General features: G+C 38.3%; 1 protein-coding gene across 4 annotated transcripts in view; it reads left to right on the forward strand.

Moving 5' to 3' along the window:
• Positions 1-16903, forward strand: part of PHACTR2 (phosphatase and actin regulator 2) — a 76861-nt gene extending 59958 nt beyond the window's left edge. For all 4 annotated transcript variants that reach the window (XM_058801770.1, XM_058801772.1, XM_058801771.1 and 1 more), the window contains 4 exons: positions 4251-4312; positions 5292-5429; positions 7733-7809; positions 11373-16903. In XM_058801770.1, the coding sequence (XP_058657753.1) occupies positions 4251-4312; positions 5292-5429; positions 7733-7809; positions 11373-11388 (293 nt within the window). In that variant the 3' untranslated portion in view covers positions 11389-16903. The remainder of the gene's footprint in view (positions 1-4250; positions 4313-5291; positions 5430-7732; positions 7810-11372) is intronic.
• The last annotated feature ends 3067 nt before the right edge of the window (positions 16904-19970 follow it).

Here is a 19970-nt window from a genome sequence, read left to right on the forward strand (position 1 = left end):
ATTCCTTACTGTGGATCATTTGAAAATGTTGGCACGTCTTAAATGCCTTTCTTGGTGTAGTGAGCTTTTGTGAGTAAGTTGGGATTTCTTTCATAAAGTTTCCTTCCTCATATTTTTTAAGCAGTGGATGAGGAGAAAGAGTTATATTATTGTGTGTATGTAAACTGCAGCTAAGGGGATGTATTGTTTTGAGTCATATTTATCAGACTTTGAGGTTACATTAAGTGGTAAAGGTCCTAATGTTTACTTCAGAATAAAGTTCAGCCCAAATCTTCTAAGAGGTTCAGAAAAAAAATCCCTACTTTTTTTCTTTTTTTGTATTTCCAGTTAGTGAGCAAGTTTTTTTTGCAAGAAGCTTTGTTTAGATAATATTTCCAGATACACGAGTTACTGAAAATCCTGTTTCCAAGTACCATCTCAAGACATTGCAGGCGGATTTGTTTAAAAACTGTTTGGATAAAACTATCCAGACTTTTGAGACTTCCCACACTAAAACAAAGTTACGACAACTTAAGAGTCCACTTGAAGGAATACATAAAGCCCTGTGTTTTTTATCAAGGCAGGCTTCTTGTACACTGGCTTTGAACCAACAGTATTTATAGTATTGCATTATGGCAAAGAAACTTTTTAGTCTTCCAAGAATTTCAGATTAAGATAACTGTAATTTTTCCCTGTATTTGTAAGGGACAGTGAATTTCTTGTACAATGCACCTGCACGCCTGCCAGTAATGGCTTTGTAGAAAATGGGGTTTAGCTCTCAAAGCTTGTTAAGGAATATTAATTGTTATCTTTGCTTGTAAGACCAGGAAAGAGAAACAGCTTTGTGCATTTCAGAGCACTGCAAGAAGCAAGTGCTTTATTTGTCTTTTCTTTCTCTTTCCTTAGCAAGCCCACAGAGAACTCTAAACATAGCTAATCCCATAGGGACACAATGGAAAGTTCGGTTTTATGCTCCAGGAGTACTTTTTGGTCAAGAATGGAGCAGTCCTCAGGCAGGAAAATTTGTCTTTTTTCTTCTCCCCTTCTGCTACAAAACAGATGTCCCACAGAAGGTGACCAGATGTAATGTGGTAAAAGTGCAGGAGCAATAATGTATGGTTGACTGGGAAGCTGCTTGTTTGGCTTTGACTGGTGGATTATTTAACTTGACAGCCACAATAACTGATGCTAAACAAAATTGTTTCAATTAGGAGTCAAATCCCAGTTTGACCTCCTAGGAATTGCAGGGAGGGAAGGAGGGAAGCCATAGTTTTGCTGGGATCTAATCAGAGACTTCTTCAAGCACAGGGTGCTTGCTGGGCTGGTTCTTTGCCAGTAGGGCAGCAGCAGGACATCTGAGGAGGGGACTTGCAGCTGAGAATGCTGTGTTTATATTTTCTCTCTCCACATCACACAGATTAGATCTGCTTTTAAGGTGGAAAGCAGTGATAAGTGTGTTCCTGTGCATTAATGTGTTCCTGTTTGGCCAAGTGAGTCACTTCATACCTGCAGCCAAATCTTGGCCCTCTGGCTGGAATTTTCCACAACACCTACAGGAACCAGGAGCACCAGACCCATTATTTTTAGCACCACACATCTTCTTAACTCCCTACAGCAACTTTCAAAACTTTTACCTTAAAAGACCAAAAACACACTGTAGTTTTTACTGTTTGTAGGTATTTGTATCCAGGCAGCGTTTCTGTAGCACCAGGCTTAAAGCAAGACTCTGCCCAGCACGCTGGAGGTGGGAAATTGGTGCTTTAGGTACAAGTCAGTGGAGAGACAGGGGCCTGTGTGCTAAACAGCAGATTCAGTATAATACTAGCAGCCACAAGATTTCAGTCCATTTCCTTTAGCTCTTGACTTTTATTCCTAGAAGTAAACCAGTTTGAATGTATAAAATCCTGTCCCTGACCTCTCATGCAGAAGACTGTCTATTCCCCATGGGTTTGATCCTCTCCTGCTTTTCCCAGGATTTAAGGAAGCTCATGTTGGAATTGGCCTCCAGAAGATGGCCTGTTCCAAGGGGTACCAACACCCTCTGCCCAGTCACTAAGATGCTTGCCCTTTTTGGGGGGTTTTCCCTTGTCTCCCATCTTGCTGTGCAGTCATCTGCTCTCCAAAGGGATCTGGCTTCACAGCTTGGAATAGGCAGCTAACCTTCAACCTTCCTAAATGTCTAGAGAAAGATTTTTAAGGTGTTTTATCCTCCCCCAAAATACAGAGAAACACTATTTCAGGTGCCGTGCTGTTGGTAGTTCTTCCTTAAGGCATACATTAAGCAGTGTGAGCCCTTGTTTCTTACATGAAGCATCTTAGGAAACACTGTAGTTTAGATAGAAAAGAAAGGCCAAGATAATGCACAGCATATTTTACAAACTAAAGTAAGGAAAGGGCAGTACAGTGATGTGTACTTTCAATTGTCTTTTTTTCCTGTTACTGGAGATTGTCTGAGGTAGGACTTAAGCAATTCCATTCATAAGGGGACAAAATTTCTTTATGTCACATGATTCCCAAGTGAACGGAACCCCAAAGTAATAGTTTGTGTTTAATTACCTCAGCTGCTGTGTCTATTGATTGCAAAGACAGGATGTTTAAACAAAAGCCTACAGATTATTTATCTGTCTCAAAACAGCTAGAGACCTTTTGACTTTTTTAGATGAGGATATTATGGGATTAGTTATCCTTTAAAGTTATAATTCCTTAAATAATACCCAACTTATTTATTGATAGATACATAATTAAAAAAATTAAAATGTAGATTAATCTATAACTCTCCAGTTACAGTTATTCTTCAGTTTGAGTCCATTTACAGTTCCTCTATGGAAACAGGCTATCCATTTCTTTTCCATTTAACAGGAAAGCAATTAATAAGCCATAAATTACATCCATATTTCAGTCTCTCAGTAACATCACCATCAACCTGAAATCCAACCTAATCCTGGCAGCAAGCCTGTGCGATTGCACCTTGCTCTTGGAAACCTGATGTTGGTGTTGGAATCTTCTCACAGAGAAGATCTTGGGCAAGCATTGCCTTTTTCCTATTTTTTACCTTCTTACTTTTTTATTTTTATAATTTGTCCTCTCCTCCTTTCCCTGATATTCTTATTAAATGAAAGCATTTGAGTAAGCAAAGGATATCTGCAAGTACCACGAGATGTCCTGTCGTAGCATTTTCTCCACTGTGAAAGTCATTACACAGAAATTCTCCTCAGGCCAGGTCACCTCTACTAAGACAGCAGGCTGGCCATAGGAAACAGGGCAGATACAACTATACCAGGTTTTAAAACTCCCTTTTCATCTATACAAGTTGGCTGTATCCAGAACAAATGAATTTCTTTAAATTTAAAGTTAGCCTTGAACTGTAAAGCAGAGTCTGTAATCCCCAACCATGAATAAAACAGGATCAGAATTTTATGTATTTCTCTAGGTGGGATATTTCAGCCACAAAACTTAGCATTTAACCATCAGAGTTGGACTGAAAGGGCAAATACTGTCCTTCGAACCATACATCAATTTAAAAATATGCTGAGCACACACAAACATGTCTTTCTAAGTGTGCTTTTCACTGGCAGTTGAAAAATCAAGTTTGGTTAGAACAGAAGTTTGTTAAAAGGAAATTGTTTTATTCGTGTGCCCAAATACATCCTAAAAATGGACATAATTTTCTGCTGTACTGGTTCATCTGGTCCAGCCAGTGGCCTTTAACCAAGAGGGCTTGAGTGTTGGATCATATGCCCCTATTGTAAAACCAGAAAAAAATTTATATAATAAAACCAATTTGCTGACAAATGACAGTGAAACAAATGTCATTGATTCGTGTCTGTAGCAGTAGAAGGAACTTGGGTAATTCAAATACTCAGAGTAAAATTTTCACTTGGCATTTATAAATTAGACTCTTATTCTAAAGTCAATGTTGGAAGTAAAAGCAACAGTGATTGTAATGCTAAAATAAGTTATTGAAACATCAGGCAACTCTTTCAGGGTACTTGCTTGCTGGTACACAGAAAGGAAATGACAGGCACCTTCTCTTTGCTGTGCTCATGACCCACAGTTGACTTGAGATGTCTACAGAATCAGGGGAAATGCGGATAGGGAAAAGAATGAGAGCAGACAAAATCCAAAAAGCAGACAACACAGGCGGCATCATCCAGAAATATGAGGAAACATGAGCCAGGACTTGGAGTTCTGAAGCGTTCAACCAAGAGAAATACAGTATCTGCAGTTATAATACTTAAATATTCACTCCTTTTTATCTCTTCTGAAAACAGAGAAGAATGAAGAAGAGGAACAGGAAGCCAAAAGAGAAATAAAACGTAGACTCAGTAGAAAGGTGATGATGTGCTTTTTTGTATTGTGTCTTTTTGTACATAGAATTATGTTTCATAAGAATCTGAAAATCAGTGTGTAGACATTGCTGCAAATGTCCAGTCATTTTCCCCAGATTAGAAATCTGCTTGAAAAGCAGTACAAGCCAAGCCCTTGTTGGGGGAACCCCCATGCTGTCCAGCTCCCCACACCTGGAGAAGCATACTGAGTCTGGCCATATTGCTGTTTCTCAGCAGGGGACATAAGTGACAGATTTCCTCTGTAGCAAGACCACCCCGTCACATATGATCAGGGGCAGCCACACCTGCAGATCCCCTCTTCCCTAGAGCAGTGGAGAGGGCAGCAAAACAATGTGACCCCTATGACATCCCTTCAGTGCTTTTCTAACCACATCAGTGGTCTTAGCTTCTGCAGGTGGGATCATGCTCATTGTCCCTGGAAATGGAGCAGTTACAGGTCTGTTCTGGGAGAGGATGGGGGGAGTTTTCATAAGTATCCCTGGTCTGCCTGTCTCTGCAAAAATACAGTTTCCTTAATATGATCATCCTTAGTTAATTAAAATGAATATTGTTTGAGGTGATTGAAACAATTTGGCATTATAATGACCACTAGATGGTCAAAACCGGGGCAGATACTTCCAAATGTCACGTATTTTTGATATTACAGTTTTAACACGGTATAACTGTTCATGCAGATGGCCTAGTGGGGTAGTGCCAGTTGCAAAGTCACAATTAACATTGCAGGGATAACTGTCATGATTCTCTGTGACCTGCCCGACAAAGACTATTTTTATAATTGAAGAAATCAGGTTAGGCTGCCTCCCCATTCCTGCACAGCACTCCCAGGGTGGTGCCTTTTTTTAGACACCTGAAAGTCACCCTATTTAGAAATACCATCAAAGTTCTCTTGAGATTACATCATACCCTCCTCTTTTATTTCATTTCATCTTATTAAGCATACTATTTTCTGCCTCCTGCTTACAGCTCAGTCTGAGGCCTACAGTGGCTGAACTTCAAGCGAGAAGAATCCTTCGATTTAACGAGTACGTGGAGGTCACGGAATCTCCAGATTACGACCGTCGTGCTGACAAGCCTTGGGCCAGGCTAACTCCTGCAGACAAGGCAAGGCACAAATCCAGATTATAAGAAAATGCTTTCATCTGTCACTTTTGGGGAGCTTTCCTCTGGTTTACATTCTCTTGATTGTCAGCATCACAAATGACATCTGCTGGTGACAGCAAGATTGTCATGGCGCTACTGTGCGTCTACTGCTTGCAGCTAAGAAAACCCACTCAGGTGCCTATTATGAGCATATTTTACACCTCCATTATGACAGTTGGAGCCAGAATTTCTAATTTTTGTTTTCTATTTTTTAAAACCTTGCTAAGACAGATAAAAGTTTACCAAAGGTGGCCCTGATCTGTGGGAATTCATGCAGGGATTTGCAGGCAGGAGTCTGCATCACTGCTACCAGGAGTTGCTTTTGCCACGCATTTGAGTGAAAAACAGGTAGAAGTTTCTCCATCCTCCTCAAGGTTCTTGGCCATGACCACCAGTGCAGGGAATGACCATGTGCATGCAGCAGAGCTTCTTGGGAAGACTGCCCCTAACATCCTACAGTTAATAAAGCTCTGCTGCCTGACTACAAAGGATGAGATAAATGATCCTGTGATTCTCATTTTTAAAAAATATCAGTCAAAGGTTACCATAAGGTACTCTTCCATTTCCCTCCTACATTACTTAATGAAAGGAGAGCTGTAAGATTCAGGTAGCCCAGAGTGCTGGGTCTTAAAGCACTGGTCTGAACCAAGACCTGTGGACTTAATAGAACTCCTGTGAGATGTGCTTGATATGAAAAGTGGTGTGTGCAAGAGCCCACTCTATTTTAGCTAAGGGTAGTGAAGCACTAATTTTATTTCAGCTAGTATTTTAAAGTTTAATATTTAAAAATTGCCAGTTCATCTGACAGTTGTCTCAGGCCAAGGTGAAATAGTTAAAAATGTAGTCAGAAGAGTTTGTAGATGTTGGTTATGGGAGATGCTGAGCACTGTCTAGTCCTCCCATAGTTTGTGGGAGGTTAGAGGACCCAGCACCTCCACTTGGACAGAGGTCCAACCAGGGTAAACTGCACTAGAAAAAAACAATGGAGTTGCCTACCTACTTCAGGGTAGCAGGTTTTAGTCTCAATTCATTTTGTAATTAACAGCTGCCCAAGGCTGATCCTCTCAGCCCCAAGTTTATTGGCCTTAGCAGAAAAGCAGACTTGCGGTTGCCTGAAAACTCCCTTGTCCTTTTTTTCCAAGAGAAATCATTCTTCTAATTCCAGTAGGAGCAGAAAATTGTGCTGCAGGTCTGTTACAGAACTGGAGCTCTGCTGTCTTTGTTGCTGATTTGGTGCTCAGAAGTCACTGTCTCTTCACTAGCTCTACAGCAGCCTCATGTAAGCATGCTGTTGTGCCTAAACACGACCACCCCTGCTTAAAGCAAAGTTTATAATTTATAAGACTGCAGCCTGTTGATGCTATAATTTTATCATGCTGCTTGTCTGCTCTGCACTGAAAGGCATGCACACTAGTTGACGTTTCTTTAGGGATTAATGAAATGATATTGTCTTTATTTAAACTGATGAAAGAATGAGTAAGAATAAACTGTCATTTCCTTTAACAGTGAAGGTAGAAAGGTGTGTGGCATAGAACAAAACCTCTTGTAATATATATTAGAATATTTCAGAAACTGTATTTACTTGATGAGGTAAATTGCTATCAGTCTCTTAACATAAGCAACAAGGCATTTACAAACTGTACTGGATTTCTGCTGTTCTTTAGTATCTGCCAACTAAAAATCCAAGCCTGAAATGTCCAAATATTAATGTCATTTTAAATAAAACTAATCAAACCAAGTGATTAATTCCACTTGAAAAATAAAATGCTTTTCATCCTGCACTCCTGAAGTCCTGTCTCCAGAGGGGAGATACAAGGACCCTGCTGTGCACACAGTGCCTGTGCTGGCAGAGTAACTCACCAGCTCCTCAGGGCTGTGTCTGGAGATAGAATCCCCTCCTGTCTGCCTACTCAGCAAGTGATTGTCAGGGTAACCCAACCCCTTGCCCATTTTTGTCAGTAGAAGTGCTCTGTTTCAGTGTGGGCTTTGTTCACCCATTGCAGTTGATTTGGTGTTTCTTGGTTTACTTTTGGTGCTTGATGCTTTTCATTTCTTTGTTGTGGATGAGTACTTTGAACAGCTCTAATTGAAAAGTCATTCATGTTGGTGATCAGAAATGTGTGAGAGCTGTGGATTATAGTAAGGAAAAATTGAAATGGGAACTGTAAGGCACGTGTAATGGTAGGGCCACGTTTCTTTCAGAGTCTTTGTTTTCCTGAAAATTCATATTTCTTACGGTTGCATATATCATTATTGCTTCTTAGGCAGCAATACGGAAAGAACTGAATGAATTCAAAAGCACAGAAATGGAAGTACACGAGGAAAGTCGGCAATTTACCAGGTGGGTGAATCCCCCTTCTTGTGAAAGTGTGAGAAACGACAGCAACCCTCTGCTTTCCTGCAAGTTCTCTGCAGTTGTGTCATGATTTGTGTGGATTCCTATCATGAGTCCCCTTGAATCCCACCACTGATTCTGTTGGAATTCCCACTATTGCTGATGCCATCTCTATACAGCAGTGCAGGTGACTGCAATGGATTGGTCACTATGTAGAAAAAGATTGGGGAATCTAAAAAATAATCTTATGCAAGAACCCATCAGTTCTTACAGATGAAGTTAGTGATCTTCAAGCACACAAAATAAAAGGGGTTTCCTTCTCTGGCAGCACTCCCTTGCTCATTAAAATATACATTTGTGTAGATGCATTTGTAAGTGAAAATTAGATGATGCTTTGAACTTCAGAAAAGCTCACCAGTGTCTTGGCAAGCTTTCTAAGGGTCACTTAGGCTCCTGGCAGCAGTTTCTGGGGAACAAGATAGATTCCCTTGTTGCCACTTCTAATGTGTTCATGTGGATTTGTTTTGTTCTTTGCTTCGGATAACACCAAGATGTTGTCTGAAGCATTGTTATTTGAAGAAGCTCTGAAGTGTCCACAGTATTTTAGCAGGGTTTCAAATTTGGCAGAATTATTCCTAGGGGGAGGGACACACTTTCTGAAATCTCCATGGCTGTGTTCATTTTTCTTGGAAGTTGCAAAGCCTGAAAATTGCCACCAGCAATCAAAACTTGATGTTAGATTGGCCAATATTGTGTCCATAGTATTAATGTCTTTGCTTCTGCTGAAAATTGTCAGACAGAACCAATTATCTAAGATTGGGTCCCTTCTGTTTCCTGCTACTGTTTCAACCAAACTCAGGATCTGAGCTAGTGAGTGTGAATCACCAAATTAAAAAAAGGCATCACAAGGAAAATTCATGATGGGTGTTTCATGTATCTGCTACTTCACTGTTTGATTTCACAACTTCAGTGATTTCTTTCTCACCAAAACATGGAGTTTTTAAAAAGAATAACTTATCACTTCTGTGTAGATACAACATAAACAAATTCATTTTTAAAAATCCAAACCGGCTTCACAGACAGCAAACCTAAGCCAGAAGATGAACCAGGATGCAGGGTTTTAATGTAGTGTTGCATTCTGACCACTAGAAAATGTATTTTTCAAACATGGAGATGGATCTTTTGATTTGGCTTCTGATGTCATTTTCTCTTTAGGTAGCACATAGTATATCTTTTTCAGAATGTATAAAAATACTACTTTTAAAAAAAGAGCATCCCAAGGGAGAGAATAAAAATAGGTATAGAAACCAAACCCCTGCTTATATTGTTGTGTTTCTTGAGTTGCTTTGCAATACTGAAGCTTAAGTACAGACAGGCATGATTCATACAAAAAGAATTGGATATTTTTTCATGAGCTTTGAGAACAGTTGAGGCTGATTACAACTGGATTCTTGAAAGCTGAACCAGGAATCTCGTGGAGTGACAAACCAGTAAAAAAGGGAATTATTTTCTTCAAGGAGGGCCTTTGAAAATGGAGTTAAAAATAGGAACAGCCAAATTGTGATCAATGCAGGCAATGATTCTATAGGTTGTTGAAAGAATTTCAACCTGAGGGAAGTCAGTTTTTTTCTGTTCTTTATCCCTGCTCTTTTGTTTCACTGGTCATGTTGTGGAGTTACTACACAGAAGTTAGAAGAGTAACACTAGAAAAAAATAATTAAGAGCAGAATAACATGCAAATGTTTTAAGTCAATTGCAATTTTGAAAATAAAGAGATCTAATTTTCCCTGGGACGTCTCACTAAAAATTATGTTTTCTGCTACGTAATATTGGATTGATACAACAAAAGTGATTTAATGAAACCATATACAGAATTCTCTAGCCAGAGAATTGATTTCTCATACATTAATTATTTTCAAGATCACTGAGATTATGCAGACCAAAAGACACTTGCATTGGCACCTGATTAGCAAAGGCTATTCTGTGATAGACTGAGAAAACAAGGAAGCTGCTTAATAAACAAAAGTAGTTTCTAGTATATGGTTTCCTATATTATTGCAGATTAAATATAGATGATTTAATATTATAATCAGTATTTACAATATATTTGAAATGTTAAAAATTTATATCAAACTTGAAAAAGAAAGAACAATGGGTTTCATTGTTCATCATTTACTGTAATGACTGTTACTTGACTGGTTTTCTAGTCCTAGTAAATTAGACTGATTCTTTCTGTTATTTCATAACAAAATCCAAGAAAATTAGTTTCTAAAAATAAAGAAATCAATACAAGTTTGGGAGGAGCATATTAGCAGGTGTTGATGAAGAGTTTCTAAGGAAAATGCTATATATAGTCCAGTATATTGTTTTTCCACAAAATACAAAACCCCTGTGTCTTTTTAGCAATCCTCTGTACCATCATTTAGCAGATCAGCTGCATAGTTGTGAATGTCAGGCTTTGTGCACATCTTCATTTGAGAAATCCATCCCTGTATTGGATTGAATCAACTTACAGGGATAATGTGTGGAACTATTAAGAGAAAATGTGTCAAACAAAAACTGAGGTAAATCTGTTGTGTAGATGTATCGTTATCTATGCCTTTTTCAGGCTGATGCATCTTTTACTACTTCATGGACAGATAAATTTTTAAAGCCATTTAAACAGAGATATATGTCTATACACCGAGAACCTGATACTGGTGCCCTCCTTACCCTTTTGCTTGGATTCATTACATTTAACATGATTTAGAATTTCAATTGCTGTAGGTTCCTAACTTATTATAGAAAGGGTTGGTGACACCTTTTGGTGCAACCCACTTCTCTAGCCATCATACAGGCAATCTGGAGTGATGTACATGCCCTACCTAAAAGCCTAAAAAAGTGAGGTATATTTGGGTCTCCATGTACCTCAGTTCGCTGCTGTTAATAAGAAGAAAGCATCTGAAATGCTATAAAATTTGCTGCTAACTTAAAAGAAAATACAACATTTTTGTTAGCCTCATTTTGCACAAGGATTAAAAACCCAGAATTTTAATTTTTATGGTTTAGCAAAGCTTTTCTGATAATACTTACTGACAGTATCTGCAAATAATGGATGCAGTTGTAGCTAAATCTGTATTGGCAAACAGACTGGACATTCTTCTCCGGCCCTGAGGCCAGCAAGCTTGGCACAGCTTGAATCCATGCAGTTAACCTGTTCCACTCACCTCAAAACAGGGTGATGTTCCCCCTTCCCAGCCTGCCTGCTGTCCTGTGCTAACCCCAGCCATGCCCAGGCAGTACCTGAAAGCACTGGCTGACCCAAGGAAAACTCTGCCAGGGACCACACTGGCAGGCTAATGGCACAGACAGACACTGCTTGAGCCACACCAAATCTCTGTTTGGTTTACTAAGCAGAGAGAGATGGACAGCAGGAAATAACAGGTCTGACTCTAAACCAATACAGATCAGGAAAATCAGGAATAACTGGCCGACAAAAGGAAACAGCTGTGAGAATGGGATGAGGATCAGTGTCATTGTCAGTTGAAATATAATACACATAATTCTAAGATTTTAATTTATCTTTTCAGGTTTCATCGTCCATAACTGTTTGACCGCATCCCATATTTCAAGTAACAATTTTCTTTGGGGAAATCATTGCGTCCTGAAGACCTGAAATTGCACTGGAACTTGATTATGAGTGTGTGCTACAGCTTACCCTGAGGCTAATGAAGAAAGCGGCCCTTGTCTTTGTCAATGGACAAATGATTAGTCTAGGAGGAGAACCCAGAGGAAGCGTTTGTCCATGTCCAGACAAACCACGGTTCTGTGGCCAGCCCACACGGACAAGCCAGTGGGCTCCTTTGTGAGAGCTCCACGAGTCAGGAAGTGCTGAGGACAATCGCTGGAGAGCCTGCTGCCAGGATCTCATCCGCCTTCATGGGGCTGGGACTGAGGGGAACAAAGGGGGAGCTGGGGTCACAAAAGAACTGAGAGCTGGGGGAAAAGAGACTTTGTCTGTCAGTCCACAGAGCTAAGTGGAATCGATGGGACTGCTCAACAATGCATTTGGCCAGTGGGAAGAATTATTTTTTAAAAGAAAGACTGTAAGCAACTGTGCATGTAGGTTTTTTTCAGTGGATGCAGCCTGTCTTAAAAAGATAGCAAGCCATAAGTCCTTGTGTCATCAGTACTTTAGGAAGAACTGTCATTTTCTTTGGTGCCAGTAAATACAGTTGCCAGAAATTAGTCCTAGTATAACTCAACTGTCTTTTTTTAAAATCCCAGTGCACATGCTTCAGGAAAACACATGGAACATTGATACAGAACAAGTAATATATTTTTTGGCTTTTTAATGTTGACATACTCTGGATCCTCAGAGATACATAAACAGGATTTGAAAGACAAATCATGTGACACTATGAATGCAATGAAATGCTTTGTGTTTAGAAACACTCCTTGCTGTCTGTCACTTGCCATTCAAACCAGAGGGATCATTATCTTTGTCATCCATGGCAGGCAGTAGTGACAACTTTGACATCATGCTAGTGTGAATCCAAAGTCAGAATTGAAATTAGGCACAGAAGACTTTATTAGTAGGCCTGAGCAGTGACTACTAATGTAACTTTTTACATTTAAGGACTCTTGCACTGCTTTGAGGAAGAACTCCCAAACAAATCAGCGTGTCTTCAGCTAGTGGTCCTTTAAAAGTGAAAGAAAAATCCTTGGAGTGTCTCCAGCCTGTTTTTGTTGAGTGTGAAGAATGCGTCTTAGATTCCTAACTTTTTATACTATCTTGAAATTGTACATGTGAATAGAATACTATTAAAATTAAGTGGTATGGAGTGTGAAAGGCAATACATGGTTTTTCTAAATTGGCCCAAAGGCCTATTAAAAAGCCTGTGGCATTGTTTACACTAAGAAATTCTCTGTCCTATATTAGCACTTATTTATCCTTTGAATTAGTGTACACAACTGTGGGGGGGGGGGTCCTGGAATTCACATATGCATACATTTAATGCAGTATTACAATATATTTGCTATTTATCCTTTCTAATGTGTGTACATATTACAATTTATTTTTGTCTTTTATGTGTCCTGTTCAGTTTTTAATTATGAAGTGTAAGTATTTCTTTTTCTGGCAATAAAAGATCTGTGTAGATGTGATTTTTACTTCAGATCCTCTGATAGATTCTTGTGGAATATGTTTAGTTTATAAAATTGAAGGTTGTTGTTAGAGATGTCAGCCTGAAGGCAGGAAGGCAATTTGGAGGCTAAAATTAGATATCCCTCTTTAGAGCTATTTACAACAAGACCAGGTTTGCATAAATGAGGTGGATTATTTTAATGAAGAACACTTCTAGTAACAGAAGAGTGCTTTCCAACAGCTGCCACTCTCTGTCACTCTATTATTTTTAAAGACATTGGAAAAGCTTTTTTAAAAAAGGTAAAATTTAAATGACTTTTAGGATCCATTACACTTTGGTAAAAATCTAATGATGTACAAGCTACAAAATATCAATAACCAAATTAAAAAATCCATCTACATGCTTGTAGGAAAGAAAAGGAAGCAGAACCTTCCTTTTTTAATGGAATCAATAAGAGCCATTAGGATTCCATTTGCAGACAATAAGCTTCTGGAAAGCCCATCATTTTATAAATATAGAAACACCACTCTGACATCAAGGAAGCAGTGAAAATGTATTCTTTGGCACTAAATCATACAGGAATTAGCAGGGCATTAGGTTTGTCAGCAATTCTGGTAGAATGCTAATTTTTATTTTTAGAATTTGAAGAGTAAACTCAAAAGTTACACTAGAATAGTTCTGCCTAAACTTTTTTTTTTTTTTGCTGATGTTGCCAATGTGTGATGTAAGAATGTGTGTCCAAAATCATATAAAGGTCTACTATATTGACTTTGAAGTATAAAACACAGTATTTCACTTCAAAGGAAATGAGAGGAGCAATGAAATAGATCTCAGTGTTGCATTAATCCCATTGAAACATTTGAAAGCAGCCAAGATACTGAAGGCAGAAAGGCAGCTGTTACACAGGCAGAATAACTCGGACAAAGGTAAGGTCAGACTATAAATATTTTATATCAGACAGGAGCTCCACCACCATGCCAAGGTGGTGCTTACACAAGCAAACTAAAACTTGTTAAACTCTTAGGATGAAGTGAAAAAATTGACTTTGCAAGAAGACATTCCTCTATACTAGGCCTAGACCATGGATGGAAAGTCACGTCCCAACCTTATTGTTTTAAGAGTAATAACACAAAGATGAGGATACAACTTCTGGCTCAGACTTCTTCAAGCTGAAGTTATGTCATAAAAAATAAGGATGTGTAGGTGAGGTATCACTTAGGCTTTTCCTATCTTCCTTCTGGGGTTGGAGGGGTTTTTTTAAAGTATTCCCTCCAAGCCATTTCTAGTTGCAGGACTCTAGCCTTGGTAGAGATGCTGAAATAATTTTTAATTTCTTACTATTTTGTTAATAATCAGATGCATAGTGTGGCCCACAGTTCAGTGAACTAATTAAACACATTTATGTAACTGGACAAAAAGAGTTACCTTTATGGGAACTTATGTAAAATCTTATATAGTATACTACATAACATTATTATAAGATGTAGCAGAATTAGAACTTCAAACTATCCATAATGTATTTTAGCTACACAGAGACACAGAATTGTATATACTATTTTTGTATTCTAAATACAAAATTTAGAACTTAGAATTTAGAATTTTGAAATTAAATTTTAAAATTGAAAAATTGAATTTAGAAATTTAGAATTTTGTGGCAGAATTTTTTGGCAGAAAAACAATAGCTGTAAAGCGTTGTCCATGCAATAAAAAGTAATGAGAATTTGGTATGTCACCATGTGCAGTGAAGCAAGTTTGCTTCAAGAAGCCTGAAGCAATTTCTGCTGCCTCTCCTAGTTGTCTGTATTGATAAGTTCAAATGTTTTCCAGTTGCATCAACAACCCATTGGAAATATTACACCATATACCTGCTTTGGTGCTGCATGCCTTCTACAAGTGTAAGTCCTGAGAAATTAATGAGTTAATAATCCTAGAGTTAAAAATAAAAAGATGTTAAACAGGCAAAGAAAAAATAGCACTTTTCATGCAAAGTATAGTAGAGCCCAGTTGGCTAAGAGGGATCAGTATGATAATTTTTATCAAGTTGGATGAATCATTTAAATGTCATGCACAAGACATGACAAACCTTACACACAGGATACCTGTGTTCCCACAGAGTCAGGTATGTCTACATCCACAGAAAGAGAAAATGAGCAGCTTGAAGTGGCTTCTGAAATTATCTCACATATAATATTTATCAGTATAATCACACATCATAGTATGTTGCTGTGGGTGCAAAAGAATGGGTACTTAATCAAATCCTTATTTCTTCTTCACATAAAAAATTGAAATGGTTCTAGAGTGTCTCATCTCTCTCCTCTTTCAGGTAACACATATTAGTCTTTGTAACTCAGATACAGTCTATCTGGATTTTTTTTAATTGTGCTATATATGTTGACTCAACAAGTATAAAAAAAAAAAAAAAAAGCTAATGATTATTTAAGCTAATACCATTTCAACTGGTGATTTGAAACATGTTAGGACCAGAAGATAGATCTCTTCAAAGTCACTGAAAATATTCTTGGCCATTTGTAGTTCTACAGACTGCATTTATTTGTTGGGTTTATCATTTACCTACAGTTGTGTATTCCACCACCCTTACTGTGGTGGACTTCACACCACCATCTGCTTTGGCCAACCTGAGCACCTCTTAGAGAAGCACCACAGCCTCAGTGCTGACATGGAAAAACCACATCAGATAAGCACCCATGTTTTAACTAGAAAACCAAATGAAAGCTTTGAAACAAAGGGATTAAGTATCCCTGATATTATAGAAATTAGACCCCTCCTTCCAGGTGAAGTGAGTGCTTGGTTTCCTGCAGAGATGCTTCAAACTCAGAACTGTAATTAATAATATGAGAGAGTTTGTTTCAAATTAACAGTTGCTTAACCTGAGTATAAACTCAGTCTGACCCCCGATTTTGTATCATCACAAAGTGCAAAAAGATCCAGCCAGCAACAGGCTAAAAACATCTAGTCCAGTCTGGCAGCCTGGGAATCAAGCAAAACTCCCTGACTGTCTGCAGCTGGCAGGGCTTGGAGTCAGGGTAGGGAGAGCCACTCTGTCACCTGGGTACCTGGCAGCACAGGCCTGTGTGAGCACTGCTGACATCCTAAACAGAGACCAGAATATTGGCCCATGTCTTCATGTCTGTTTAATGCTTCAATGACAAAACCAAGCTGAACGCCTACATTTGCATGAGACTGACAGGTGCACATGAACCATGTGTTTAACACTTTCATGTCCTCTGGTTTTAATGATCTTCAGGAGTTAAGACCTGCACCATTGTAAACTAAACTGAAAATATACTCAGGGTGAAAAAGCAAGTATGGATAAACTTGCCTCCTGCCTTTAGGATCTTCCACATTTAGTTCCGCTATTGTTGCTAGCTGTAGTCTTATTATACCAAGATCAGTGCAATATTCACTGATGGGGCATAGATTATGATGAAAAGAAAAAAATATATATTCTGAAAGATTTTATAAGGATGATACAAAAATATTTTGAAGGTCAAATTAAAAAAAAAAAAAAAAAAAAAAAAGCAGCCCCCAGTATAGCTTAAAACTTCTATTTAACAGAAATCTGAAAAATAACCCCACCAAAACTTATGGAACTGTATCTATACAAAGAAAGGGAAAGGGAGAAATTAAGTGAAATTAACATATATTTGCTGTAATGTTCAAACAGGTTTATATTTATAAACTCTAATAACTAATAAGGTCTTGTTTTACTTTGTGTTCCCATTTCAAGATTTTAATGGAAATAAAGCTCATATGAACTAGATACAGCATTTCACCAATATTTTATAGAAGCTACATATTGCACTGGATAGAAACAAAGAAAGCAATGGTATTATCTGTATCTTCTTGTTCAAGCATAAATTCTTTATATTAAAAAAAACTTGCAATACTATGTCAAATTTAACAATATTTGAACATTGCTATGATATAGTAAAATGGTAAAACATTGCTAAACATATCTTCCATTCACTACTTTGTGTGGTGGTATATACTGATTTGTAAACTTGTACAAATTTTGGAATTAAAGGAATACTGTGTTTCAGATAATTATTATTTTAGCTGGTGTGATTTGAAACAAAAATATCAATGGCTTGTTTGAACGGGCATTCGACTGCATGGGCAGCGGGGGAAGGGTGTGAAGATGGCACATGCTTAATTGCCTGCAAGTGTTCAGATAGCTCTTAAGTTTTGGGGGGAAGAGGGGCTTTCCTTAAAAAAAAAAATAAAAAAAAACAAAAACAAAAAAGAAACCCAAAAAAACCCCAAAAAACAAAACAAAACAAAAAAACCCAACAAAAAAAAACCAAAAACCAGAATTCCATTAACAACCGAACTGCAAATCTGGGAGAGGCACAAGAAGATTGCAGAGCACAGACACTGTTGTGCACACAGGAGCTGACAAAGCTGGTAGGTTTTTGTCCCTTCCCAGTGTTCTGCGGCACAATAGCTCAAACAGTAAATCATGGCAAGGTCTGTGTGCTCTGCTTTGGCCCCAGCCGCACCTTAAACGCTGGGAGATCACAAAGCTGTGTTTCTCTGGCAGAGCTGCAGTGCACCAGGACAGGCTCAGCAGTAGGAATCACTGCACTGCTGCCTCTTCCAAGCAAACCCTCATGGACGTGACCCCAGTAAGGAGGGCTTGATCACACATCCACAGCAGTGCAGGCTGCTGAGCTCCAGGATGGTCTTCCAAGGGTCCAGTGCAGCCACAGATTGTTACTTGCTGAATAGACTCTAAGGCAGCCACAGTCACCTGCATGGGAATTGTCACGTCAATTCATTGCAAATAAAATTTTGCATACAGAGTGTCACCCATTCATACACACTGGGCCAGTTCTTAGACTTTATTTTTTCTATTACTTCGGTGAAAAACAGTGAAAAATTATTCTGTAACTTCCTTTGATTTTTGATTAAATGTTCCCATTTTCAAGTCAAGTAAGGCAAAAAAATTTCAAACCTTGGTTCCCCATTGCTCAATAGTTACTGGTAACTAAATAGTTACTGGTAACTACAAAATATGTATCTGAAACATTATCAGCTTAGAATTGCTGTCCGTCTAAAATGTACTTTCCACATGTTTCATTACTTTCAAAAGATGGAAGGCTGTGGAGAATCAACACCGACAACTTTTCAGCTTACGCAGAGTGGATTTTTTGTTACAATTTTAAAATTAATGCTACTTGGTTCAGTGTGATTGAATATGGTAACTCTGAAGAAGTGGCAGATCTGATACTGCATTTTATACAGGTCTGTGATACCTGTGAATGCCAGTAACTGTTACAAATTAATGATAGCTACTTCTTGAGGTTTTATCTGTAATTAATATATATACATATATATATATATATATATACACACACACACAAATATAGTCCAGTATCATCACCTGAAAAACATAAAGAATGTATTGGGGGGTATATACAGTACATATGCTTGTTTTATGGTGTTTGTATTAAACAAGGAAACTGAGAATGTGCTGCCTAGTTGTACAGTACTGTAGGATACTCTGCTGTGCACAGTTCCAAGCACTTTAGACAATTGTTTAGCTCTTTGAATTATAGATATATATGAATGAATATATAGAAATAGAAAAATTTAAAAATCACCTCTAGAAAATTGTTCAGAAAATCTTTACTGAAAATAATTTCTTCTTGAATCTCTAGCATGTACATGGGCACACATAGTAGAGTTAAATTCAGAGAGCCTCCAGAAGCCAAATTAAATTTCCTCCTTGTGGAAGTGAAATGAAAGAATTTTCCTGAAACCTTCCTTTGTTTTCTGGCAGTCCTTCAAACACATGTGGTAAATTCCCTGTGTGTGGTGTATTCGTGGAGAGGTGTGTTGAAAGACGTGATACTTGGTTTAAAAATACAAAGTTAGGGTTGTAGCTCAATGGTTTGGAGACCTAACCTGTGCTTCCAGTTTCCCCTTTTTTATCAGCAAGCAGTGTTTCTAAGCAGTTTCACTGACAGCAAATTTACAGTGGAAATACACCTGCTGCAGAGGAACAAAACTGATTTGCACAGCTGAGGGTTTAGCCTAGACAACAGTGCATCTGCCTATCTTTTAACTTTCAAAGTGACTGACAATAACTTTTGGTTTTAATTACTTTGAAATAATTTCTTCTTTGCAAGAACTAAGAGAACAAAAATGAACATAAATTTCGTCACACAGAAGGCAAGTTGATGATTATGTTAAGGAGGTGCTTCCAGCATATTATCTTTTAAGTGGCTGCCTTGACAGTGAGACTGTTTCAATACCGACCATTTTTCTTCTGCAAGCATAAAAGGAGTAGTTAGTGACCAGAGCACTTACCCCTCAGTCTCTGTAGATGCTCTTTGCTGAGCTCTGTTAGCAGTCTCTGCAAAGAATCTGAGAGTGAGAGAGTGCAGTGGGATGGATGGCCTTGTAAGGCTTGGCTGAAATAGAAGCTTCAGCAGAGTCTCCGAGACACTCTCTCATACACAGTTATACACATGTAATACTAAATATTGAACTTTGATATAAATCAGGAGATGACTCACCCTCAGGTATCAACAAAGGAGGCAATGTGGTGCCTATTGTTGCTAATCCATGATTCAAACTCATCCCCAGATGTATTACTGAAGTATAGAGATATATTACTGTTAGTATACATTAGCAATCTTCTGTGATATGGGGAGGAACCTGTCTTAATCTCTCTGTGAACAAATAATACATATCCTTCCCCCTAAATACCTGGAATCTAACCAGGAAATTCAGGGGAAGGATGTAAATTAAAGAAAAACAGAAAACAGAGACTTAACAGGCAAACTTATACGTAGGAAACAGCTGAGAGTAAAAGTTAATGTTTCCCAAATCCAAACTGACACAATACTCCTATACCAGATTTGGGGTGTGTGGAATGACAGTACTGCCAGCACCAGATATGGAGGTGCCAAGTTCAGGGGATTGTGAAGTGTAATCCTGTCACCAAGTCTATGTACATGCACTTCTGTGGATGCCAGAGAGGCATGCCAGGAACTTGGAAGCAATAAGGAGTAA

The sequence above is a fragment of the Ammospiza caudacuta genome, chromosome 3 (assembly GCF_027887145.1).
Source record: "Ammospiza caudacuta isolate bAmmCau1 chromosome 3, bAmmCau1.pri, whole genome shotgun sequence".
Classification (NCBI taxonomy): domain Eukaryota; kingdom Metazoa; phylum Chordata; class Aves; order Passeriformes; family Passerellidae; genus Ammospiza; species Ammospiza caudacuta.